The sequence below is a fragment of the Emericellopsis cladophorae genome, assembly GCF_022114955.1.
Source record: "Emericellopsis cladophorae strain MUM 19.33 chromosome Unknown NODE_26_length_287487_cov_117_473679, whole genome shotgun sequence".
In the NCBI taxonomy this organism is placed as follows: Eukaryota; Fungi; Ascomycota; class Sordariomycetes; order Hypocreales; family Bionectriaceae; genus Emericellopsis; species Emericellopsis cladophorae.
This window is the reverse complement of record NW_026250951.1, coordinates 161,210-186,308: the sequence shown is the minus strand read 5'-3', so window position 1 is coordinate 186,308 and position 25,099 is coordinate 161,210. Positions and strand designations below refer to the sequence as shown.

At 56.8% G+C, this 25,099-nt stretch overlaps 9 protein-coding genes across 9 annotated transcripts; 3 read left to right on the top strand and 6 right to left on the bottom strand.

Annotated features, from left to right (window-relative positions):
• Positions 1 to 192: 192 nt before the first annotated feature.
• Positions 193 to 1,281, bottom strand: J7T54_003128 (uncharacterized protein; the record flags this gene model as incomplete). Its single annotated transcript, XM_051506938.1, has 1 exon — positions 193 to 1,281. The coding sequence occupies one exon, from the start codon at positions 1,279 to 1,281 to the stop codon at positions 193 to 195; it is 1,089 nt and encodes a 362-aa protein (XP_051361842.1).
• Positions 1,282 to 3,194: 1,913 nt separating this feature from the next.
• Positions 3,195 to 3,753, bottom strand: J7T54_003127 (uncharacterized protein; the record flags this gene model as incomplete). The annotated part of the gene is made up of 2 exons (XM_051506937.1): positions 3,195 to 3,422; positions 3,484 to 3,753. The coding sequence occupies 2 exons, from the start codon at positions 3,751 to 3,753 to the stop codon at positions 3,195 to 3,197; spliced, it is 498 nt and encodes a 165-aa protein (XP_051361841.1).
• A 2,424-nt stretch (positions 3,754 to 6,177) lies between these two features.
• Positions 6,178 to 7,273, top strand: J7T54_003126 (uncharacterized protein; the record flags this gene model as incomplete). Its single annotated transcript, XM_051506936.1, has 3 exons — positions 6,178 to 6,282; positions 6,355 to 6,961; positions 7,020 to 7,273. 3 exons carry the CDS (start codon positions 6,178 to 6,180, stop codon positions 7,271 to 7,273), a joined length of 966 nt encoding a protein of 321 aa, XP_051361840.1.
• A 1,184-nt stretch (positions 7,274 to 8,457) lies between these two features.
• J7T54_003125 (Adenosine deaminase-like protein) lies at positions 8,458 to 10,288 on the top strand (the record flags this gene model as incomplete). Its single annotated transcript, XM_051506935.1, has 2 exons — positions 8,458 to 9,266; positions 9,331 to 10,288. 2 exons carry the CDS (start codon positions 8,458 to 8,460, stop codon positions 10,286 to 10,288), a joined length of 1,767 nt encoding a protein of 588 aa, XP_051361839.1.
• A 197-nt stretch (positions 10,289 to 10,485) lies between these two features.
• Positions 10,486 to 14,577, bottom strand: J7T54_003124 (uncharacterized protein; the record flags this gene model as incomplete). The annotated part of the gene is made up of 1 exon (XM_051506934.1): positions 10,486 to 14,577. The coding sequence occupies one exon, from the start codon at positions 14,575 to 14,577 to the stop codon at positions 10,486 to 10,488; it is 4,092 nt and encodes a 1,363-aa protein (XP_051361838.1).
• A 969-nt stretch (positions 14,578 to 15,546) lies between these two features.
• Positions 15,547 to 18,299, bottom strand: J7T54_003123 (uncharacterized protein; the record flags this gene model as incomplete). Its single annotated transcript, XM_051506931.1, has 5 exons — positions 15,547 to 16,254; positions 16,305 to 16,577; positions 16,628 to 17,714; positions 17,769 to 17,785; positions 17,850 to 18,299. 5 exons carry the CDS (start codon positions 18,297 to 18,299, stop codon positions 15,547 to 15,549), a joined length of 2,535 nt encoding a protein of 844 aa, XP_051361837.1.
• Positions 18,300 to 19,111: 812 nt separating this feature from the next.
• Positions 19,112 to 20,507, bottom strand: J7T54_003122 (uncharacterized protein; the record flags this gene model as incomplete). Its single annotated transcript, XM_051506930.1, has 2 exons — positions 19,112 to 19,686; positions 19,742 to 20,507. 2 exons carry the CDS (start codon positions 20,505 to 20,507, stop codon positions 19,112 to 19,114), a joined length of 1,341 nt encoding a protein of 446 aa, XP_051361836.1.
• A 1,291-nt stretch (positions 20,508 to 21,798) lies between these two features.
• On the bottom strand, positions 21,799 to 23,301 carry J7T54_003121 (uncharacterized protein; the record flags this gene model as incomplete). The annotated part of the gene is made up of 3 exons (XM_051506929.1): positions 21,799 to 22,065; positions 22,119 to 22,744; positions 22,800 to 23,301. 3 exons carry the CDS (start codon positions 23,299 to 23,301, stop codon positions 21,799 to 21,801), a joined length of 1,395 nt encoding a protein of 464 aa, XP_051361835.1.
• A 1,330-nt stretch (positions 23,302 to 24,631) lies between these two features.
• Positions 24,632 to 25,030, top strand: J7T54_003120 (uncharacterized protein; the record flags this gene model as incomplete). The annotated part of the gene is made up of 1 exon (XM_051506928.1): positions 24,632 to 25,030. One exon carries the CDS (start codon positions 24,632 to 24,634, stop codon positions 25,028 to 25,030), a length of 399 nt encoding a protein of 132 aa, XP_051361834.1.
• Positions 25,031 to 25,099: the final 69 nt, after the last annotated feature.

The window sequence follows — 25,099 nt, the reverse complement described above, 5'->3', positions numbered from 1 at the left end:
AAGGAAAACATCCTAACTGCCGAGACCTACCTTTTAAGCCCCTAACATTCACATCATCACATCACACCTTAAGTCACAAGACATATTTTTAGACCAATGCTATACATTAACTAATACGAACGTATCAAAGAGGCGTCATTCATCTCATCCGTCGCTAGGAACTTCTGGGTATCATCCATCTTCCACCTTAATTTACAAGGTCTTGTCGGCAGCGTGAGTCTTGTCACCACCCACGGTCTTGGAGCCGTCAAGGTTGGAGTCAACGCGGGGGTCGATCTTGTTCAGCATATCCGACTTATGAGGGCCGGCGGTTTTGGGAGCAGGACCAGTCGTCTTGCTGGCAGGGCCTGTGGCGCCCAGCCCAGATGAGTGGTCAAGGCCAGTACTATCAGTGGTGCCGGTAGTCCCGGTGGTGTGGTGGCCGGTAGTGTGGTGACCAGTAGTGCCAGTGGTACCGGTGGTCCCGGTGGTGTGGTGGCCGGTAGTGTGGTGACCCGTAGTGCCAGTGGTACCAGTGGTGTTACCAAGACCGCCAGTGCGGTTCGAGCCAACATTGCGGGAGCCATCGAGGTCAGAGTCGAGACGGGGGTCAGCGGCGTTGGCAGCACGCGAGTTGTGAGTGCCGTAAGTGCCCTCGCGGGCGCCGGAGTGTGTAGAGGTGGTACCGGGAATGTTCTCGGAGCCCATGCCCGTGTGGCTAGTGGTGGTACCGTGAGTACCGGTGGTGGAATGGAGGCCAGAAGTACCCATGTTCTCACCACGGTAGGCACCAGGAGCGGAGGGGCCCTTGCTGGGATCGGCCGAGCGATCAGAGTTCAAGCCGACGTTCTTGCTGTAGTCGCGGTCCGAGTCGACGCGAGGGTCGGCCTTGTTCATCATGTCGGACTTGTGAGGGCCGTCGGTGTTGGGCGCAGGTCCGTCAGCGGAGCTGTGGAGGCCAGAGGTGCCAGTGGTGCCAGTGGTGGAGTGAAGGCCAGAGGTGCCAGTGGTACCAGTCTGGCCAGTGGTGGAGTGAAGGCCAGAGGTGCCAGTGGTACCAGTCTGGCCAGTGGTGGAGTGAAGACCAGAGGTGCCAGTGGTACCCGTGTGGCCAGTGGTGGAGTGAAGACCGGTGCCGGTGGTGGTGCCAGGGGCAGCGCGGTTGTCCATGTCAGAGTCGAAGCGAGGGTCGGCAGTGTTGGCAGCACGCGAGTTATGAGTGCCGTAAGTACCCTCGGGGGCACCAGAGTTGTGCTTGTCGGAGCTCAGGGTCTCCTTAACCTTGTTTGCGAGACCGGACATGGTTGGTTGTTTGTTGTGTGAGTCAAGTTGAGGTAAAGTGGGAGTTGATTTTAGTTTTGGGATGAAGCTCTGTGAGGGTGAGAGTTTAGTTGTAGATGTTCTGGATGAAGAATCCTAGAGAAGCTGAAGGAGGAATGCGATTATATAGTAGATCGATCTGCCGAACCTGCCCCAACTCCCAAGAGCAAAGCCAGATTGCCGCCGGCAGATCCAGTCCACGGGACGCGACCCAAAGCAGCAATATTTACATCATCACGATCCAAAGCAGGCTTCAAGCGGCAAAGACGGATCTTGTTCCTCCCGCCGAGGTAGGTACAACAGCAGGGCGGGAAAGACCAGCCAGCTGGCAGGTAAGCAAGCGAACAAGCTCTCTGTGGCGCCTGGCAGCGATCGTAGCTTCCCCGAGATACATTAGCTTCCTGTATCAAGCCATCATGTTAGGATCGTCATCATCAAAAATCAAGCTGCACTCGCGCCCGGTATTCCCATCCATCCCTGCATTGCCTCTCGCCGCGTATTCAATGGGTGGGTCCCAGTTTTACCCCAATCTCAAAGCTTGGCCAAACAGACAAAGCGGCTGACCGTTTTCGTGGAGCGGTGACGTCCCCGGCCCGCTGGAGAGGCGTGTTCGAGCCCTGTTTTAGAAGCGCGCTGGACCCTTTGCACGTTTGAGGAAGTAATTCACTGCCGGGGATTGGAGTCTCATCGGAGAAGTCAGGCAAAAATAGCAGTCATGACGATATTCTGAAATGACCCTGGCATCAGCCACAGTGTGGGGGACGGTTTGCCTTCATTATGATGCCATGCTGGGTCAAGCAGGCAAGCTTATTGCCTGATCGGGTGGCGGCCCCTCCGTGTGTGGCTGGAAGGGTCCTCCCCGAGTGGCTGATACCGGCGCTGCTTTACTCGTCTCTGCTCAATCTGCCTGTTGAATGGGTGAAAGGAGACGGTGATGGTTGTACCCAGATCGAGACAATCAAGTGACATTCGTCTGGCGGGGCTGCCCAGAAGGGTAGGTTGGGGAAAGAATGCGGCTGAATGAAGCACGCCCAAATGGGATGGTAATGTGGCTAGTTATGGGTGCAAACAAACCGACGTCTGTAAGCAAGCACGCATCTGCTCAAAATACAACCTCACAAATACGGATGTTCAAGCTTTCTTTTGGAGTATGGCTGCCTTAGACAGCACCACTCTCTGTTGTCTTGGACTCTTGGCTGCGCTGGCTAGGAGCCTAAGCCACGCCCGCATTGGCGATCCCGTCGACCGGTCGTCGCCTTACCCACAGTTTTGCACGGCTAGCCACGATGACGGTGGATCGGCACCAGTGGCGGGGTCCCTACCGCACAAAAGCTTGTAATGTTGCCAAGCTGCCAACTTTTGAGCACGACAGAGCCCCTACGCGCTTGCGCGTCCTTCTCACCTGACGGGGAAAACTCCCAGTCATTCCCGCGATCTCGATCCGCCAACCTCTGCAGCGTCTCAAGTGGCGGTGGTAGGGAATATGTCCAGCTTGAAGATTCAGGATGCGAGCTCCGGTGCAGTCTACGAGCTTCTGAACTCTGCGTTGACCAGGCCTGGGTCGCAGGCTCCGAAGGCAAGCATGCGAGCGATGCCGAGGAGAATGGCATCGACTGAGAAATGCAAGTGACATGCACCTCTGGCAGTTGGAAGTATTGGCACACTGATGCAGAACCAAGGCTTGGTAGGGGGTATCTCGATCTGCTACCAGCACCAAACAAACATAACCATTCTTGCGCCAAGCTCCCAATGCCCATACAACGCTCCTCGAAACCCATCAAAAACAAACGGCATCGACCCGTGCCGGGCATCACGACTGCATTCCCTTCGTCGTCCATCATCATTACCACAGTCTTCCGCGCCTGCTTGCGTTCTCGTAACCTCTGGCACGGGCTCTAGACGTGACTGCGACGTCCCCAGCGGCGGCGCCTGGTGCCATCAACCCGCGCCGCGCGCGACTCACGGCCGCGGACCCAGAACAAGCCAATGAGTGCCGACACGAGCCACAGGAGCGCGGAGAGGAAGGTAAAGGCAATGACAGCCTTGAACCGACCGCAAGGATCGTCTCGGAAGGTGATGTTGCCCCAGTTGAAGACGCCTCCGCAGACGGTGCTGTTCAATTCCTGAGAAGCATGATGATTAGTCTTGACTTGTTCCGTGTCGCGAGTGGGGGATTCGACTTACATCAACGAGCAGACCAAAGGCGGCCCACCAGCACAGGCTGATGATGATATCAATAGGCCAGTTTGTGAACGTGTACGAGAAGGGGACCAGCCATATCAGCGCCAGGAATATCGAGAGCGCAGCCACGACCTCGGTGTAGATGTATCGACCGAGCGCCCACGAGCTGCCGCTGGACTGGTGGAGGAAGTGTCCGTTGATGCCGGCCACGATGGCAGCAAAGGCCAGCTCGGCGGCGCGTAGGACGAGGCTGACGATGCGATCGAGAGCCATGATGCTTGCTGTTGTAGTTGGACAATGTGATAAGTGTCGTAGCACTTGGAAGTCTTGTTGGACACCGGTTATGTGACCTGAGAAGAAAGGACAGAAGCCTTGAGAGTGTAGCCGACCGTGCTCACGCTTGTGAGCAGGGCCGACTATTATAGGTAACCGACGTTACCTGCTTTTCCCTGTCTGACGGTTCAGCGGACGCCATCATTGCGTTTACAGCGTACGTGTCAAGCATGATTTTCTTCGCCCTTTCCCATTGAGTGGCCAAGACCTGATGGGCGCTGAAGCGGCTGATGGCTTGCTTGGGTCAGGCGCCTACTGGTCAAGGTGAGGTCATGTGCCACGTCGACACCACACCGACCATGCATAAACCACGAAGGCTGCGCCATGTCTCACCATGGCCAGAAGCCCAGTCTTTAATGGACGTTGTAGACCGGATTCGCACGAGCCTGGGTTCCCCCCTGTTTGCTCGGCACTTTGCCAGGCCAAGAACGATTTGCCGCGTCGCGCCCAGACGCCGCCTGTGATTGACAGCTCAGCTTGTCGTCAAGACTTCCCAAGAGCACGTCGCATTATCTGCTTGGCATCCTCGTCGCACTTGACGTCATCCTTGTTTCAAGAGAATAGCAACGGGAAGTTCAACGGGGTTTGCAAAGCTGATACGTTCTTGCGAAGCGGTGTTTAGGAACCGGGCGGCGTGCTCTCTGCGTGAACAACCCTTCCCGCTTGACGGGGGATTTGACGAGCTGCCACATGCCCTGTGTGCCATAAGTAACACACGTCGGTGGCCAGCCTGGTTAACATGATCGCCCCGGGAAAACATGTTTGGGTTTCGCCGAGACTGGAGAGAGCACCACAGTGTCCTGAACCTGTCAGATACTCCTCTGCCACAAACTTGGAAGCAAGCAGCCGGGCTGATCTAGCGACACTTGGCCTGCAGGGTGAGTGAAGTATGGTGTCTGTGTAAGCCAGGCACCCTCAACACAACGCCCATGTTGACGTAAATAGAGTAATTGGACGAGGCGTGGTTGTAATACTTATTAATAGCCACAATGGCAGCAAAACTCTTGACCCGACCGGTCGATGCCTCGAGCCGTCGAGGTCGAGGATTTCCTAAAGGAGGATGCCCATCAGCAACGGCTGACGAGATGATGAGATCGATGACTTTCAGATATCAAGGTTTATTAATAAGGCTACTAAAATCAACGTGTAAAAATTGTGGTAGTTTTCTCGCTCTGCAGGGTAATTAGGAACGAGACGGACCGCTCGACGAGGACCACCCAGTGCGGCCTGGCTACCCTATTCGGGCAGTACTCGGGCACGCCAAGGTGAGCTTATTAGTCCAGTCCAACCTTCAATGGGGCGGACGGAAAACTTGGTTGCGAAAGTGCCGGAGTTTGGCGCTGCATCTCTATTGCAACCACATCGCGGTGATTGACGAATGTCACGAAACATCACGCTTTTTAAGAACAACGCCAACGACCCAGCGCTGCTCTTACTCTAGTCGCTTGATTGTACAACCAACGTAGAGCACCCCATCTAAGCCCGAACGTCAAGGGCCAGTTAGGTCCGTTCATTCGCGATCTTCGCCCGATGGCAATGCGCGTGCTTTTAACCGCGACGTGCATGAGCGCGCTGTAGGCAAGGCATCCATCCCGTGGACCATATTCGCCATGGGCGCCGATTCGAGATTCTGGGATCTCCAACCGAGGCCTAGTGGCCACTCAGTACGATCCGCCCAACGACATGGCTCGCCTGATCAGGCAACTCGCACGGGGGGCGTTGTGCGCCTCGCCCGGCATGTTCCTTCTGCTGCGACTACCAACGCTCAAGCACTGATTCGACGTGCCCGGAGGTGTGCATGCAGCAACCGTGGCGGGAGGGCTGCCTGTAGATGGCCTCGCATGCCGACTCGCAGCCCAGCCTGGCTCTGCAACTGGACAGCCTTACGCCTCAGCTTCCCAAGCCGTTTTGACCTTCAATGTCATCAAATGTCTGGACCCCTGCACCGTTGACGAGGAACCCTAGACCTTCTTCCCCACGGTACAGCCTTGATGGCAAAGCCAAGGGTCCTCTGGGATCGTCACCCCAGCCCCTTTTCCATCAAAGCCTGCTGGTAGCCCTCATGCTCGGACACGTCCGCGATAGGCCACTTTGTTCTATCTTTTGCGTGGCAGAGATTGATGTTATTTCGAGATATCTCCCAATCAGCCTCGTTCCAGTAGCCACCGGCCGTCTCTGTGCTACATCACGTACTGATTCTCAACCAAAAGGAGAACTCGCCGGGCCCTGGTTGCCCTACGTTTAGGACGTTGTTATAAGAAATCCCGCCTTCTCTAGCCGCAGGAGAGAAAAAACAGCGCAAGAGACCATGCTCTACATGCTCCCATCTTCTTTGCATCATTCTTCCATATCTAGTGTAGCAAGATGATGCGCGTGGCTGTTGCCGGGGGCGGTGGCCTGGGGTACCTGCTGGCTACCAGCATCTCGCATGCGGATAATGCATACAATGTCATTGTCCTTTCCAGAACGGTACGTTTTAGCCCCCTCCGCAAGCAAAGCACCTCTTTGCGTTGTGAGGCCCCCTTACCAACGCCAATCAAGCAACGGGCCGAGTACGTGGCGCACGACATTCAGGTGCACCCCGTCAACTACTACAGCCACGAGAGCCTCAACTACGCGCTGCGGGGCGTGGACCTGGTCATTTCGACGATATCGGGCCCGGAGCAGATCAACCTGATCCTGGCCGCCGGCGACGGCCAGGTGCGGTACTTTATCCCTTCCGAGTTCGAGGGTCCCCTCGCACAACGACCGACACAGGATGTCATGGATCGAGGCTCCGCTCAGGCTCTCGCCATGCTGCAACATCTGCAGAGCAAGAAGCGTCTGAACTATACCGTCTTCTCGTGCGGCGTCTTTATGGAACGGTTCCTGCCTCATGGGCTTGCCACACTCAACATTGGGTACGGCGAGGGTGTTGCTGGTGCTGGCAGTTACCTCTGCGACATGGCCAGCATGACAGCCGAGTACCCCGTGAGTACCCAGAGGGGCCGCACGTTCCGCCTCTGTCTGACGTCGGTGCATGACCTTGTCTGCTTCGTCATTGCTGCCATGGAGTTGGGCCCGAGAACGTGGCCTCGGGAGTTCACGATGCGGGGCGATCGTCTTTCGGTGCCGGATGTGACCATGACATGCAGCAGTGTCCGCAACGGTAGGAATGCAGAGCAACTTGTGTGCCACCTGGAGACCGTGGGCTGACCAGTATCTAGCGGCCTTTACGCACCATCCCCTGGAGTACTCCGACCTGCTGCTGTACCAGGCCCACTACGCAGAGGAGGGCGACTACGAGAGGACGGGATACTACCAGCGTCTGCTAGCTACGGCAGAGGCGAGATACGACTTCTCACAGGCGTCGCTTAATGAGATTGTGACTCGCAGCTCGTCTGTTCATGTGTACCCTGCAACATTCGCGCAATGGCTGGCCAGCGTGTGGCAGACGCCTCATGAAAGCGGCTCACTGTGACAGGGAGTCGAGCAGCTTCACTTCACTCGGCCAGCTAGTACTAGTCTGGTGGAACGGTTGGGCGATGTGATGCACGAATTGGCCTTGTGCTGTACACATGGTGTGTCTACATGACGGATGGATTCCATTCGCTGTGGCGCAGGGTTCTCTTCCCTAGATTTAGCTAGCGATTGGGGCATTTTGATATTTTATAAAACTGCTTGAGTCAATCTTCTCAGTCGTCTATGAATGTTGACTTCTGCCTCACTGTTCAAGCCCGTATCATTGTCACGCTGGCGAGCGCAGGGGATTATGCGTACGATCCCCTGAGCGGCCATCACCAGTCCCATTCAGAATTCTCACCCTCTTGAGAATAAGGGTTCACGACCCCCCGGGAATCTCTGGTCCATCAGGCGCCAATTCTCGCGCATATGCTATGGATGACTGAACTTCGAGGCTGTCTTGGGTATGTTCCTTACATGCTATTTGTTGGCCGCTTTGTACAGAGTAGAGATCGCCACCACATCTCGCCACCAAGGCACACTCGCCGAGAATCACTGTCCGCCAGTCTCGTACACCAATGCTGATTGATTGATTGTTCGAGTCCAGACGCATGTGTGAGGCACATGCCAGGGACATAAGGTGTTTTGGCGTGGTGGGAGAGACGAAGGAGGCAGTGGGGGGATGTTGTTCTTGGGGGGGTGGGGGGGAGGGGGTCTCAGGACTCAGGGGTAGGGCAGATTACGGGACCCAGAATCCACACAACAGGCAATGAATGAGGATGGAGGTGAGATTCGGCATCTATTATTAGCGTGCGATCTAGTCTTGACATTCGACTTCATGTTGGTTCTTGAACATCATGAATAGGACGCGATGAGAAGACAATGTCGAGGGTGTTTACGACGTGCTGTTCCAACGTCGTACAGGGGTGAAGCGACTGCCATAGCCGAGGTTTCTGAGAATGAGATGTCCAAGAGACATAACGCAGCCAAGCACTACGGTTATACAATCTTGTCCTCTTTATAATGAAAGAACTGGAAGCCGGCGCATTCCGACGGTGTCGACCCACGTATTAATACCCCGCGACACCGATCTGCGCGTCCGGGACCCCACCATCGCGACGTCACAGACTCGCGGCCACAACAATCTCCGGAGCCTGAACCATCATCTTCACCTCCCCATTCCCCCAGCCAATTCAAATCATCATGTCCGACGATCTCTGGGCCGAATGGTCCAAGGACATCCCCAAGCCCACGGACCCTTTCCTTCAGCAGTACTTTGCCGGCCGCACGAACCTCATCCACACCGAACAAAAGACCCGATCCGACGCGTCGTTCCGCACGAACCTGTCGCCCATTGCCCGTCGCGCGTGCACCATTGTCGAGCGCATCAAGCTCGAGGAGAAGCAGACGATATGGACGCCCAATTTCGAGGAGACCTTGGCGCAGGGGACCGATCGCACCCTGTTCCCGGGGATGATGTTCATGCTGGCCAAGGAGCGGATGGAGGGCACCAAGCTCTGGAACATTGTGCGCCGGATGCCAAAGGGCGCGCTGCTGCACGCGCATATGGACGCCATGGTGGACTTTGACTACCTTATCGACGAGCTCCTCAAACTGGAGGGGATGCACATGGCCAGTGACCGCCCGCTGACGACGCCCCAGGCCAAGGAGGATGCCGACATTCAGTTCCGGTACAGGGCCCAGGCGAGGACGGAGGGCAACATGTGGGACGACAGCTATGAAAAGGGCAGCTTCCTCCTCTTGTCCCAGGTGGCGGACCAGTACCCCGACGGGGGGCGGGAGGGCTACGCCAAGTGGCTCAAGAGTCGATGCACGCTGCACCTCGAGGACAGCACGAATCAGCATCATGGCATTGACGCCATCTGGCGCAAGTTTGGCAAGTGCTTCATCGTCGTGGCGACGATTCTTCACTACGAGCCCATGTGGCGGCTCTTTTTGCGGCGGCTCATGTCCATGCTGATGGAGGATGGTGTCACTTGGGCCGAGCTACGGTAGGCGGGACCAGATGCGCTACCTCTCTCCCCTCAGAATACTGGCTGACTCACACTTTTGCAGCTTCACGTGGCCCCTCGACTACTGCCGCGCCAAGCACGAGGAACCAGAGCAGGACTACATGAACATGTTCGACGTCCTCCAGGAGGAGATGGACCGCTTCAAAGCGTCGCCCGAAGGCCAGGGCTTCTGGGGCCTCACTACCATATGGACCAGTCTCCGCAGCCAGCCGACGCGGTCCATCATTGAGAACATGGACAACTGCATCACCACCAAGATGGCCTTCCCCCACCTCATCGCCGGCTACGACCTCGTGGGGCCCGAGGACTTTGGGCGTCCGCTCAAGGATCTCCTGCCGGAGCTCATGTGGTTCAAGAAGCAGTGCGCCATGGAAAAGGTCAACCTGCCCTTCTTCTTCCACGCGGGCGAGACCCTCGGCGACGGCTCCGACACGGACCAGAACCTCTACGACGCCATCCTACTGGGCACGCGCCGCATCGGACACGCCTACAGCCTGTACAAGCACCCGCTGCTCATCGACATGGTCAAGGAGAAGCGCATCCTCGTCGAGTCGTGCCCCATCTCCAACGAGGTCCTACGGCTCTGCTCGTCCATCAGCGCGCATCCCCTCCCGGCCCTGCTCGCGCGAGGCGTGGCGTGCTCCCTCTGCAACGACGACCCGGCCATGCTCGGGCAGGACACGACGGGCATGTCGCACGACTACTGGCAGGCTCTCCAGGGGTGGGACAACCTCGGTCTGGCCGGCTTGGGCAGTCTCGCCGAGAACAGCATCCGGTGGGCTGCGTTCGAGGAGCAGACCCAGGAGCAGTGGGTCAAGGGTGTTCGGGAGGCGAGCGTCGGCCAGGGTGTCAAGGCGGACCGTATCCGCGCGTGGCAAGTCGAGTGGGAGAAGTACTGCCTGTGGATCGTCGAGGAGTTTGGGGAGGAGTATGACCCGGACGCGGACACGGCTGAGCCGGCAGCGGAGGCTCCGTCTACCGCGGAAGCTGGGCCAGCATGAATGACCTGGGATAGAGGGTCGCGGTAGACGTGCAGTTCAACATTCGGGATATATAAAAAGGGGTACAGCGGACTTCAACAAAGGGAGCCCACCAAGCACAGCGAGCCATCGTGACATTGTGACACCATGCATTCATTGATCTGTCTCTTCTATATCCTGCATCCTGACTTTAAGTCATTCCCCTCCTCGCCAATTCCTCACGCCTGCAGCGCAGCCTCATCGCGCGCCGCACCACTTCCCTTCCGCCAGCTCTCCGTGACATCCACCCTGCGCTTCGCCACGCTCCCCTCGCCTGCTTTCCCCCAACCGCCACCGCCCGGTGTGCATATGATGACCCTGTCGCCCGCCTTCATGGCCGCGCTGTTCTTGGCTCCTAGGTTGATTTGCCGCTCCTCGTACTCGGTCTCATGAGGTCCCTCGCTGCCGTGGATGGCCTGGATCGACTGCTCCCAGTTGGACTTTTCCACCCGACGCACCCAGAGATTCAAACCGCAGGCACCGTCCCCGCCCTCGTTCAGGCCGTACGGGTGGTACACGCGTCTCTCGCTCAGGATGGACACCTGCAGCGGGATGCGGAATTCAATATCCCTAATCACACCATCACCGCCCTTGTGCTGCCCGTCACCACCCGAGCCCCCGCGCAGCGAGAATTCGCGCAGGATGACGGGGTAGCGCCGCTCAAAGATCTCGCTGTCCGTGATGCGCGTGTTGGTCATGTGGCAGTGCACGCCGCTTGTGCCAGCCCAGTCGGCGCCGGCGCCGCTGCCACCCGCAATCGTCTCGTAGTAGCCAAAGCCCTTGACGGCGTCCTGCCCGGACTGGTTGCCGCCAAAGCCAAAGGTGAGGTTGTTGCAGCAGCCCTGGCTGGCGGCACAGGCCTCAAAGGCCTTGAAGATGACGTCCGTGATACGCTGGCTGGTGAGGACGTTGCCGCCGACGACGGCGGCGGAGGGCGAGGGCGACAGGATGGACTTGGGCGGAATCTTGACGTGGATAGGCTTCAGACAGCCTTGGTTGAGGGGAATGTCCTCGGAGATGAGGCAGCGGAGACAATAGATGATGGCGCTGAAAGTGATGGCCTGCGGCGCGTTGACGTTGCCATAGACCTCGGGCCCAGTGCCGGCAAAGTCAAACTCGGCCTCCCCCTTGTCCGGGTCGATCTTGACCTGGAGCTGGATCGGGCTGCCGTCGTCCATGTAGTCGACGGCGGAGAGCGCCTTGCCCTCGAAGCGCTTGTACACACTCTTGAGCAGGCCGCGCACGCAGTCCTCGGCATTCTTCTGGATGTTGACCATGTAGAATTGCACCGTCTCCTCGCCGTACTCCTCGATCAGGGTCTCGATCAGGGAGATGCCCTTTTGGTTGGCGGATACCTGCGCCCGCAGATCGTTGATGTTGTCCGCGAGACAGCGCGTGCCGCTGCACCCGGGATACTGCGCTGGCTCGTCGTAGAGAAGCTCGGTGACACGCTTCTCATCAAACTTGCCCTGACTGACAAGCTTCTCGCTGCGGATGGCGGCGCCCTCTTGAAAGAGTTCCTTGGAGTGAGGGGGCATACTGCCGGCGCTGATACCGCCAATGTCGGCATGGTGCGCCCTCGACGCGGCGTAGAACAGGATATTCTCGCCTTTGGCGTCAAAGGCGGGCATGAGGAGTGTAATGTCCGGCAGATGAGTCCCTCCATACGAAGGGTGGTTGGAGATGATGACATCGCCCTTGTGCAGCTTCCCCCTCCAGATCTCCGCCTGGCGTCGAACGCACGTCGACATGGAGCCCAAATGCACGGGCAAATGGGGCGCGTTGGCGACCAGGCCACCCGTGGCGTCGAAGATGGCACAGGAAAAGTCCAGGCGCTCCTTGACGTTTGTGCTGACGCTCGTCTTCTGGAGCGCGCGTCCCATTTGCTCGGCAATGGCCATGAACCGATGACCAAAGATACTGAGCATGATGGGGTCGACCTCGCGGGTCGCATTGTCGGTGCTGGATGCCTCGCGTTTTGAGGCGGTCTCAAGGTCGATGATGACATGAGATTCGGTGACCAGCGCCTTGGCGTTGGGCGTCACGACGATCGTCTGCGTGCCGTCTGCCAGCATGGCTGGCCCAGGAATAACATGACCGACGCTGAGGGACTCGAGCTTGTAGATGGGTGTGCTCAGCCGTCCCCCGTCAAAGTAGACCTCTTGCTCGCCGTGCTTCTGATCCCCACCCACATCTTGACGCTTGATCTCCTGGAGCTGTTGATCCACGGTGCGCTCATTGTGTCGGAAACTCTTGCCGATACCACGGACACGGACGTCGTCGACGATTATGTCCCTGTCATCCAGCGTGAAGCCAAACTCGTAGCGATGCTGCTTCACAAAGGCCTTGCCAAACTCCCAGTCCTTCCCGTCAAAATTCTCCCGAGCCTCCTCCTCGGATGGTTTGATAATCATCAGCGCGGACTCGGTGCCGCGGTAGCGCATGTTGAGATACTCCTCAAATTCAATCTCCTTTTCTTCAAACCCTTGCTCATGCAGAGTAGTTCGCGACTTGTCTTTGAGCTTGTCCATCTTGGTCTGCAGCTCCTGGACGACACGGCCACCGTCTTCCCAGACCTTGGACTCGGGCTCTTGTCTCTCATCGACAACGTCCGCCAGGGCCATGCCGTAGGCCGAGAGAACCGAGGAGTATCGGTGCACGAGGATCTGGCTCACGCCCAGGGAGTCGGCAATGGCGACGGCGTGCTGTCCACCGGCGCCGCCAAACGTCGCCAGGCGGTGCTTCGCGGTGTCGTGGCCCTTGGCCTCGGTGATCGACCGGATAGGTCGCGTCATGGCCTCGTTAGCCACCGTGAGGAAACCATACGCAACCTCATCAGCAGTCATGGTCTTGCCCGTCTCCGCGTTGACCTGGTCAGCCAGTTCCTGCAGCACCTTCCGACTCGCCTCAGGGTCCAAGCCCTCGTCCTCATTCTTGCCAAAGATCTTGGGGAAGAACTCGGGCAGCAGGCGTCCCAGGTACAGGTTGGCATCGGTGACCGTCGCGGGGCCTCCCTTGCGGTAGCACGCGGGACCAGGATGGGCACCCGCAGACTCGGGCCCGACCACAAACAGGCCATTGCGGAAGAAGAGGCGCGAGCCACCGCCAGCCGCCACCGTGTTGATATCCAGCTGCGGCGACTGGATGGTGACACCAGCCGTCGTCGTCTCAAACACATGCTCATATCGTCCCTCGCCATAGCGCGAGACGTCTGTAGATGTGCCGCCCATATCGAATCCGATGACAGGCGTCTTTGTGTTCGAGTCATACGAGGTCATGGCGTAGCCCACGACACCACCCGCGGGTCCTGAGAGAATGGCCTTGAGACCGGTGAACTTCTCGACATCGACGAGACCGCCGTCGCTCTGCATGAACTCGCACCGCGCGCCCTTGGCTCCAGACTCCTGCTGCACGCTGCGCGTTCCCAGACCGCCCTCAAAGCCGCCTGAGAAGCCATCAATGTACTTCTTGATGGCCGGTGTGAGGTACGCGTCCGCGCAGACTGACGTGGCGCGCGACACGAGCTTGATCATGGGCATGAGCTCGTGGCTGAGCGAAATGTGCTCGAAGCCAACCTCCTTGGCTATCCGCCCGACGAGAGCCTCGTGATCCGGGAATGTGTATCCGTGCAGCAGACAGACGGCAATACTCCGTATCCCTGCGTCGTAGATGCCCTGCAGCTTCTGCCTCACGTCCTGCTCCTTCGCTCTCTTCAGTATCCGCACCGTCTCGCCCGACAAGCCCTTGACGAGCTCATGGCTCTGGGCGTCCTCCGTCCCCGCTTGCGCATCTGCCTTGGTGACGGTCCGTTCCGGGTCTTCCGCATAGTCCTCCAACGTGACGCGCTCCTCAATCTCCACGACCTGCTCGTACAGGACATCCGGCTTCCGTATGGCCAGGTCAAAGATCTTGGGTCGACTCTGGTTGCCAATCGTCAGGCAATCCTTGAAGCCTTGCGTCACGACGAGCGCAATCTTCTCGCCTTTTCGCTCCAGCAGCGCATTCGTCGCCACCGTCGTGCCCATGCGGATAGAGTCAATCTGGGTTGTATCGAGCGCCTCGCCACGGGGAATCTCCCGGCCGAGAAAGTGGCTCATGATGCGCCGGATACCCTCGAGCGGTGCATCGGCATAGTTGGCGGGATCCTCGGACAGGAGCTTGATGATGATCTCTTTGCCGTTCAGCTCGCCCACGCAGTCGGTAAAGGTACCGCCACGGTCAATGGCGATGCGGATGCCACGGCTCTTGTCTGTTGTGGACGCCATGATCATTGATGACTGGGCATTGGCCACGCTGAGAAGACTGTGTGTGAGCTGTTGGAGAAACAAATGACTAGAGGATGAAAGGAAGATGCTCAGGATAACGAAGAAGCAGGAGGTGATGGGAATCTCATGTGAGGATTACATATACCCCCATGGACTCGGCAAAGTGAGAGTTGCCGAGCGTGATGCATCTCGTGGAGCGTGATAAGCGGAGTTGAGAGTCCGCCCGCCATTGGGGTAATGGCGGGATCTTGATGTCATGCAATGCTTTCAAGTGAGCACAGATGCCTCATTCATTACCCCACCGTTGTGTCTCCGGCCTCGCAGCTGATTATGCTGCTTGGGGTGCAGCTGTATATCTTTAAGGCTACATTCCTGCTTGGAGGTATACTGAATTTTGTACATGTAAGGGTGTAAATGTACGGAAAGTTCGACCGTATGAGCTGGGAGGGGCCGAGCCAGGTGACCAAGGGAGCAAGACAATCTTGATCAGCAAAGCATTGGCCTGCAATTAGTTGCATGAATTTAACGTGGAAAAGCCAAGAAAGAGGAAATTGGAGAGATTCTTCCAAGATTTTGATTGAATGAAGGTGGTCGCGTCTCGAAGAGCTCAAATTGTAAATATATGTAATACACTTTCCAGAATCAATTCCATCGGCTGTCGCTAGTCGCCTCCGCTCAAATAGTCTAGGTGGTTAGGGCACCACGTTGTGGTTTCGCATCAGAACCGTGGAAACCCCAGTTCGAGTCTGGGTTTGGGCACATTGTTAATTTTTTTCGTCCTGCCAAAGGAGTGTTGAGGACCATGTCTCTCCTTGAATTTTACTTGGTCTCACGGCACGTTCCTTCCAAATAAGACACATGTTTTTTTTTTTGTTTTTTTTTGAAAGATCTAGGTAGGGCATTTACAATATTCCCCTCGTGACTATGTACTTAATGAGCACCGTTTCCTATCGGGCCAAGTGTCACACCTAAAGATCAGAACATCTCCCTCAGCTGAGGGAAGACAGTCCCGTCAGATCCATATACATTCCCCGACACAGGGCTCTGCATCTCCGAACCTGGCCTTGTTGAGCCCATCTGCTCGTCATTCACCGAGTGCTGCTGCACACCGTTGAGCCCGACATATCCCTCAAACATCCTCGACATCTCGCTTTGCAGCATGGACCCATTGTCGCCCGCCTGAGGCGGCTGTTGCGGGCGAGCTGGGACTTGAGGGGGAGCCCGTTGATAGGGGGATTGACTGGCGGAGCTGCCGTCCATGTGGCCTCGCGCAAGGCCGATCATACCGAGGGCAGCCGTCGAGTGTGCATCGTCATCTGGGTTGAGGCCGAATCGCGGCGCAACGTCTTTCAGTGATCGGATCGTCCGCCACAACCGCTGCGATACCCAGCTCTTGGCGGACAGGTGCTTGACCAGCTCCAGTGCCAGGTAGAACTCCTCGCGGCACACGGCACTGAACCGGACCGGTGCGTGCACAGAGGCCAGGAAGACGGCCGAGATGGCTGACGTGATGAATTGATGATAGAAAACTTGCACCTTCCGGTAGAGGTCTGTAGTGCTGTTTATGTGGTGCAGATATTGTATCGTATCTCGCGCCAGGTCGACGACACGCTGGGCTTGCATCGGATTCGTCATGATACTGGTGGCGCTGTAGAGGACTGGGGTGTACAGCCAGATGCGAAGCTTGGTGCGTCAGTACTGTGATGATGGCGTCGCGATCTGAGAGGACTCACCTGGTTGAGCCGTAGGTATGTCCAGATCCGCAAGCGCTGCAGGTTATACGAAGGCGTCGTCGATGTGAGGTGCCGCCGTTCCGCCGTCCAGTTCCGCACCCTGACCTCTTCCGGCACCGTCTCATACCATTGCAGCACCTCCGAGTCCAGTCGTTCCAGCTCCTCCTGTCTTAGCTCGCGCGCGAGGACTGGTTCAAAGTGGGTGACCTGACGCCATACCTTGGCGCAGAGCCTGGAATACGAGATCATGGCAACGAGAAAAGGGTGGTCCTCCTGCAAGCAGTGTCAGTATGCGAAGCATGTGCATCGTCCAGGAAACTCACAGGCATCGGTAATTGGGGATCAATCTCGTCGTCCTGAACCACATACGGTAGGCCCGTGGCAAAAGCCCACCGTCTGTCCAGTACATACGCAGACCAGAAGCTGTTGAGCGCGTTCTTTCGCTCCTGTTCATCGCCAATCTTCATGAGTCCAGCATATCGGTGGATGCCAAGCTCGAAGCACAGTCGAGTGACCTGTCCCATGACCCTCCACCCAAGCACATCGTCGTTGGAGAGGAAGCGATAGCCTGCCATCAGCGCCAGCAGCGGGAGGGTCGATATCTTGCTTGGCTCGGAAACCAGTTTGCGGTTTAGTACGTTTTCCGCACTCGTGTACAGCCGGACGGCTCTGTCGCTCTGTCCGTGCTCCTCCACCAGCAGGGCCAATGACATGACCATCTTCAACTCTAGAGACTTATCGTCGTTCAAGGAGAGCGGACTTCGCTGGTGGCGCTGCAAGTCGATAACGGCGTGCAGGCTACTCGCATGAGCAATCACGTCTTGGACGTCCAGTACCGGGTACATGATCCCAATTTCCTCATCATGGAGCCTGCACAGCCGTATCATTTCCTCCTTTGTGTAGTCCAGGAGCGGATCTGTTCGCCCGGCGTCGCCTGTCGTGACATGCACTTCTTCAAAGGTAGATGGAGCGCTCTGGTCCTCGCCCTCCTCTATGCCCTTGTACCCCATGTTGGCAATGGTGTTGTTTGCGATATCCAGGCTGTACGCCATGCTCGTCGGGCCCCGGTACGATCCATAGCGCACAAAGGACGGCGGTGGCTGCGGCTGTGGCGGCTGGCTGGTAGTGTTCGATTGGTACGAGGGTGAGGGAGAGAATGCCGGCAACGGTCGGTCTTGTATGGGTGCAAGTCGTGTCGAATCAGCCTGCATCGCCCTGACGGTATGATTCAGCCATTCCACCTGCTCTTGGAGACGATCGACCTGGCTCGACACAATCTTGAAATCCTCCGAGTCTTTGAAGTTGGTGGAGCAGCAATTGGGAGCGTAGAGGCAGGCGAGGTTCAGGTTGCCGCATCGCTGGCAGGGCGTTTCGCCGTTGCACTTGATCTTGCGGCGCTTGCATTCATTGCTAGCTGGGTGTTAGTGATGCCTGCCCCCGCGCGCACGCCGCTCCTGTACATACCATGCGATCGAGATGTACTGCCGCGGGAAACCAAGTCAGCATTTCACGTCTTGGGCTATGCAAAGATCAGGTCATAATCACCCTATTCCTCTTGCTGCGCGTGTTCTTGCCAGCCTGCCCGCCCGTCGCACTACCATCGTCTAGCGACTTTCGCTTGTTGTTGTTGGCGATGTTGGCGCTGACACCGTCGTGGACGCTGTGCGGTGCGGAATGATCCGCCGCGAGCGCGGGACCAGGACCGCCGGGGCTGGGACGCTGCGTCGCGTCGCTCAAAGGCACGGGGACGGGCGCCTGTGTGAGCTGATGCAAGTCGAAAGCCTGGCTCTCAATCTGCTCCATGCCGGCGAAGGGATCGGAGAGCGCCTGCCCGTGGTATTCGTGCGCAAAGGGCAACTGCTGCTGCTGTCGTCGCAATGGCAGTCGCTGCTCATCCAGCTCCTGTTCCGCGGCTTCCTCCAGGCGCTGCTGCTGGGTCGGATTGGGCCACGTGACCTTCCCCAGGATCCACAGCAAGCGGCCCTCATCCGCCATAGAGCCGATGGCAGCCACTGCAATGCCGGCAATTGGCAATTGACACTTTGCCAGATGATAATGCGCGAGGGCAGCGTGAACGAACCAGCCGAAGATGATGATTCCAGGCCCTTGCTCAAATGGTTCTCCCTACGCGTTGAGCTGTCCTGTAGCCCACCCCACGGTCGTCATCGTGGCGCCTCATTAGCATGCCCGAGGCAGACTTGCCCCTTCTGTGAGCAATTCAACTCTCCGAGTCTCCGAGGTGATGCACGTCTATCGATCCCACCATCCGTCCAGCAGCGCACAGTCAACACTCGGGGGAGCGCAGATCGGCGCGCACGCGAGCGGTCCAACATACAGAATCAGCCCTCGAGGTGGGTTTGCTTGGTCATCTAGCTCGCTGTCCACCGTTCTGCCAAGGATCACTTGCCGTTCTCGGTGGTCCTGTACGCCTCACCTGAGAGTGAGTCGAGCGGCTACTTCGCACGAGGAGGCAAGGACCCGCGTGACTATTGTCTTGCGATGATGCTATTTCGATCGCGCCAACTGTGTCACATACACGGCCCGCCAATTTCATAATTTCCCGCCGATCTCACGTTTGCAGTGTTGTAGCCGTGAGCCCGAGGTGAGATGAGCACACGGAGAATACATGTTGACGGTATGAGTCTGAAAGAACAGCTGTCCGAGAACAACCAATTATATCCGTCTTCCCCTTGGACCGACGGTACCACCTATCGCTATGTAAAGACCAAAATGACAGAACTCCCCACTCCGACTTCGCTCATGTGTATATGGTGAATAATCCGACGCTCTTTTCTTGTCTAGTTAGCTCAGTCCAAGTCTAGTTGCTCCAACGCCTGCGCAACAAATTGTCTATCGGCGTCGGGCAACCTCTCCTCTACCGACTCGCTCGTCGACCACTCGCCATCGGAAACATTGTCACTAGCCGCGTCCGAGTCCGTCATGGGCGGCGTCTGGAGGCCGTGCACGACGCGCGATGCACCCGCACCAGGCTGGTGTCGCTTCAGCATGCACATCTCGACGGTGATGCCGGGACCAAAGGCACAGCCAACGACGTAGTCCTTGACGTTGCCGCCAGGGGCCAGCTCGTCCATTTCCTTGCTTCGCAAACGGTTCATGACGCTGAAAATGGTGGCGGATGAGGAGTTGCCATGGTTGATGTACGTGTCGTAGCTCGCGCGCATGTGCTCTGGGGTAATGTCCATGGCACGCTCCGCGCCAGTCAGGATGGTGGCGCCGCCAGGGTGCATGGCCCAGTCAAAGTCGGACGGCGCGCGGTAGTTGGCGGGCAGATCTGGTAATTGCGACATGAGATCCTCGAAAGCGGGTTTGATAGATGCACCCGTAAGCTTGGGCACGCGGGGTGTCAGCACGACCTTCCAGCCTGTCGTCTCAGTTAGTTGGCGTGTTCGTGTCTTGAGATTGCAAGATCGACATACCTAGTGGATCAACATCAAAGCCCAGGTCGTCTTCAGTGTCGGGTAGGGTGCGGTGATCCCAGCCGAGCAGGTCGTAGATAGGTGTGGCCTGTTCGCCAATGCCATTGCTCAGCACAGCCGCACTGGCGCAATCTGAAAACAGGCACGCGCCTATCCTGGTCTCTTGCAGCTCGCTGATGCTGTCCAGCTCACTACGTGCCAGTGTGGTGCTGACCTCGAGCGCCACGCACAGGACGCGCGCAGGCTTGCCGCGAGCAGCATGTCCCAGGGCCAGGTTGGCACCTGTCCTCAGTGTCGCAAGGCCACCGCTGCAGCCTACACCGTGGAGCAAGACCTTTTCCACCTTGTGGGAGACACCGAGCTCCTTGGCAACGTAGTGGTCAAATCCGGGGTTGGCAGAGTCAGTGCAGGTCGTGGAGACGATGTGTGTGATTTGAGAGGCGTCAATGGCGGACTCTTTGAGTGCTTTGCCAGCAGCTCGGATGGCGAGGGGCACGCCATCGCTCATGAAAATGTCGTGGAGTTCCTTTATTGAGGGAGCCTTTTCCTTGTTCACCGAGGGGTGGTCGGGGTTCCCGATGGAAGACCGTGTATCGATGCCTGTGTACCGGTTGACGCCGAGGACCTTCTTCATGCTCGCCGACTCCGGGTAGAACCTGTCGCTCAGCGTGCTGAGAGCATCGGCCTTGAGCGCATAGGGTGGATACTCTGTGCCAAGGCCAACAATGGACAAATTCATGTCGCTGAACGAAGTCGATGACGCCATGACGGGCGACCAATGTGTGGTAGGTGAGGAGAGGCAGCAAAGTGTTTTCTTCTAGAGCGGTGAGTCTGGCTTTTGAGATAATGGGACGGTATAGTATAGATGTTTGTGAGACTCGTCAGACGTCAAGATGATGCGCTGCGCCTATTTCGTGTCGTGTCGTAATGTTGTGATAATGTGTAGCAGTCGGATGGGTCGCGCTTCGAAGAGTAGCTGGCAAGGTATCCCACTTGCAAAAGGCGATAGGCAAGAATGATAGGAATTGTTAAAGACCGGGGAAAGAGGCTTGACATGGGGCTTGGAGTATACTTTAAAGGAAAGCAATCGCTAGTCTTACCAGTGCTCCGTGCCTCCGTGCGCAGGGTGCCTGAACCTGGAGGCGGGTGGTTCAACCTCACCCCTGCGCCTGGTGGGGGCAATGACGCTGCACGCAGTAAGGCGAGGGGGATGTCCGCTGGGGTCCGCGACAATTTTTGGGGACTGGATTGCAGGACCGCGTAACGTACGCACATCATGAAGGATTCAATTGTTGGTGGAATCTGATATTAGTAACTGAGGTCAAAGGACCATCAAGCCACCCCGTGGTTACGTCCTTTGCAGCCCGACTTGCTGCAACCCAGCGTTTCAGAGGCATACGTCATTTGTTGAGCTGGTGGCTGTTGGTGGTAAGACATGTCCTCAACGTCACCAAGAGATAAGTAAGTAGAAGTCAAGACATGTACTTCAACAAGTACGTTTAGTAATTGCAATCAACATATCCTATCAAGGGCTCCAGGGGATGTTAAAACCGGGACACGACGTGCCGTTTCCCACTGCGTCTACCAGCCTAGCAGCCTAGCAGCCTAGCGCTTCAACAGCTGCAACTGACCACGTTGTGCAGCCAGACAGTCATTGTAACCGCCCTGTTTCACGTTCTGAAGCCAAGGAGGAATAGTTGCCTTTCAAGGCAGAGACATGGACGGATGCCGTCTCACTGCATCTCAGTCTTCGCTTCGTCCGTCACGCCCAGTGGGGTCTGTATTGGATCGACATGGAGCTGGTTGCAGGGGCGGGGCGCATGACAAGCCCAGTGGCCCACCCACTCCGATTGCGTCTATTAGATAAGGTACGAGCAACAACAAACTGAACTTAAACTGAAGCTCTGTGAGAAAAGAAAGCAGACACACTACAATACACTGTAGAATTATTGATTTCTTTTAGAGGAAATTTTTTCGAAGCTTTTCATCTTTATTTATGTACATTAACCATCAAAGATGATTGTGCAAGGACCAATTCCAGTAAGAAAATCAAACGCTCAAACACCGTAATCGTATTCCTGGGTGACCGAATACTCATCAATCTCGAACCAGTCACCCACCCTGAGGTCGCGTCCATGAATACTGGATGAAACGTCGACCTCAATGTCCTCCTCCTTGGCCATCTTTGGCTCCTCCCCGTCCGAGGTCTCGTTGAGCCAGCGTCGGCGACACCGCGACTTGAAGGCGTTGTCATCAGCCGGGTGGTAGATACCCTGCGACAGCCAGCTCCACGAGAGATGTTCGTCCTCGAAATGGACGGTGGACTAGAACTTGTCATTATTCCTCGACAATGATAATCCAGAGGGGAGTCACTTACGTCGCCGTACCACTTGATCTCGGTACTGGCCGCTGGCTTCCAGTGCCAAACATCGCACTGCACCTCCGTGTTGGGGACCGCCTCCGCATTGAACGAGTACGTCACACCCACGGTGGTGGCCGTCCCGAAATGCACTCCAGAGCTCTTCGTCTCCGTCCAGCCGACACTTTGCGTATGACTCTTGGAAAAGGTCACACTGGGGGTCAAAGTGCCAATGGAAGGAATCGTGATGCCAAGACCCGCGCCGATGGTGAAGCCCTCTGTCAACGACTCGCCCGTCGTGAAGGCATCCGAGCTCGACTTGTCCAGACTCGCCGAGTCGGACACAGCAAAACTGACACTCATCGAGATGGAGTCCTTGGCAGCCACGGCAAAGTCGTCATGTGTGTGGCGACTCACAGCCTTGTGCTCCTCCTGGAGACCCTTGTCGTGGAGCGCATTCAGCTCACCCGCATTGGGGGTGATGGTGATGTTCTCGACACGCAGGGCCGCGATCTTGGACTTTGTCGTGAGGAGATCAAAGCTGTGGAGGCCATTGCCGGCGGTGCCCTGAATGCCGAGCAGCATCCCTGAAGGCTGGTACGTCTTGGCGGCCGTCCTGTACTTGATGTACGTTGGGCCCCATACTACATAGCAAGGTTAGCTCAGTGCAGGACGGGCATTTTGCAACAGGTCACTTACCCAGCATCTTTCCTCCAGAGACGTACATCTCGAGACCGCCAATGCCACCGTTCTCGTGGGGGTACCAGGCCACGTGCTCAATGCGATCCTTCAGAGGATCCAGGAGCAGAGTCGCGGTGGTGAGGTCCTTGAGCATGCCCTCATAGTCTGGTCCCCGACCGAAGCGAGACTTTGTACCGTCGGTGTAGGAGACGGTGATTGCCTCGATGGTTTGACGGCCCTCGAGCTCCAGAGACACGGGCAGGATGCCCTCCTTGAACGCAGCGCCGCAGAAATGCCAGCCCTCATGTCGGGAACCCATGGAGAGAACCTGGGCTGGCGAGCACGGACTGGATGTGTCGCACTGGTCTGCTGGGCGACTGAAGCGCGGGTATTGGTAGTCCTGGACTTGCATCTCGGGCAAGAGATGGACAGATGGGGGGGGGTGGTTGTGGTTGGCAGTGACGCTGCCGACGAACAGGGTGGCGAACAGAGTCACCAGACACTTGCGAGGGGAAACCATTGTGACGGAAGACGATTGTTGTCTTTCGTGGAGTCTTGAGAGTGGTGAAGGAAGTTTGGTAAAGTTGAGGGTTTCTTGAGTGTCTGTAGGTTGTAAGGATGAAGAATGAGGTCCTGGTTTGTGGTGGAAATGGACGCCCTTATATACTCCAGAGAACCAGAATTGTAGATGGTCACATCCATCGAAAACAACAACAATGCCGGAATAACGCGTGCTGGGCTGAAGTTTCTTTCCCTGCGAGACATGTCGGGATGGTTTTCCTGACGGCAATGGTCAAGGCGGTGCTCCATTTGATTCCAATGGAAGGTACGAGGAGAACATCTAAACTTCAACTCAACGGTGGGTTCAGACCGCAAAAGCCTCCATCCTTTGGCGCCTTGTCGACATTTGCCTTGTCGACATTTGCTCGTAACCAGCATTTACGCCGTGAAAAGGCAAATTCCTCGTGACTGTTCGAGATGTTGAACAGTTGCCTATCTATCGAAGTTGGTCAGACATGGCTCTAATAGCACCGCGGATGCAAGGACTGGGCCAATGCCTTTGGGCTTCAAAGTTGACGTTGTGAAAACATGCCAGACACAAAGCCGAGCCGCGTTAGATCTGGCGTTCATAGTTCGTACATGCTTGGGAAAAACTAGGGTACTCTTGATCTAGCAAAAAGTTTTACTGGTCCCTGGCGGTCGGAAAGGCAAGGTCAAATGCTTGGTAAGTAGATGCGCCCGCCGTGCATGAACGAGCGTGATAAGTTGAGTGATGGACTGCTTGGAGTCCTAAAATTCTACCTCAGGGGAGAAGCTCAAGCCACCTAGGTCTATGCCATCCCAATTGGAGCCAAGTAGTGAGAAGGACAAGGAGTATGTCGTTACGTCTTAAGTAGTGCATACCCTGGACTCGGAGAAGAGCCAATCATTGGTACGAAGTAGTGGCCGACAGAAAGCGGATAGAAAACGGGTAGAAAGCAACTAGAAGGGGGCCATGAGCTCTCGGACTCACAGCATTGTTCCCGAGGACCATGAGGACTCGAGTCTCGCCATGGACTGTCGAATGGGCAGGAAATGACGTCATCTTCATGATCGACCGTACCGAAGCGAGTGAAAGTGTCAGCGCAAGCCATGTTGATTGATACCTGTAGGTACCGTACCTGACAACACCATCAAACGCGACCTGCTGGCCTCAAAGCAAAAAGACCGTGACTGGACATGACTGGAGCTTACCACCCATCACGCCATTTCGCGTTCTAAATCACCAGCACCTTGTTACACCCGATAGACCATTGCGGCGCCCGTGCGAAGCTCAACCCAATTCTCCGTCCACGCGCGCCAAATTCGCAATGGCCACGCTCGTCTCCCTCGCCAAGCTCCCCTTTCTCCTCCACGACATCATCGCATCATTCGCCGGCCTTACGTTTGTTCTACGCCCGCACAAACAGCTCGCGCCCTTGTCCGAGTCGGCCAAACTCATTTTGCACTGCTACGGCGGCTGTCTCCTTTTCACCAACCTCATCAGCCTCATCTTCCTCGTGAGGCCAGACGTCGACGAGACGACGAGGCTGGTCGCTTTTGCGTTTGCGTTTTGGCACGCTTGGCCGAGCTACCGGGCCATCGCAAGGTTGCAGCGCGGCTTGAACACGACAGGCGAGCTAGGCAAGACATTGGGCGGCCCGTGGATTCACCTGGTCGTACATGTTTTGTTAATGGTCATGTTCCTCAACACTGGGTTAGCGGCCTAGCTGGACCAAAGGTTGGACCGTTGGTGTCTTTACCGTCATACTACGGTACAGAATACGATGGAGCTCTTC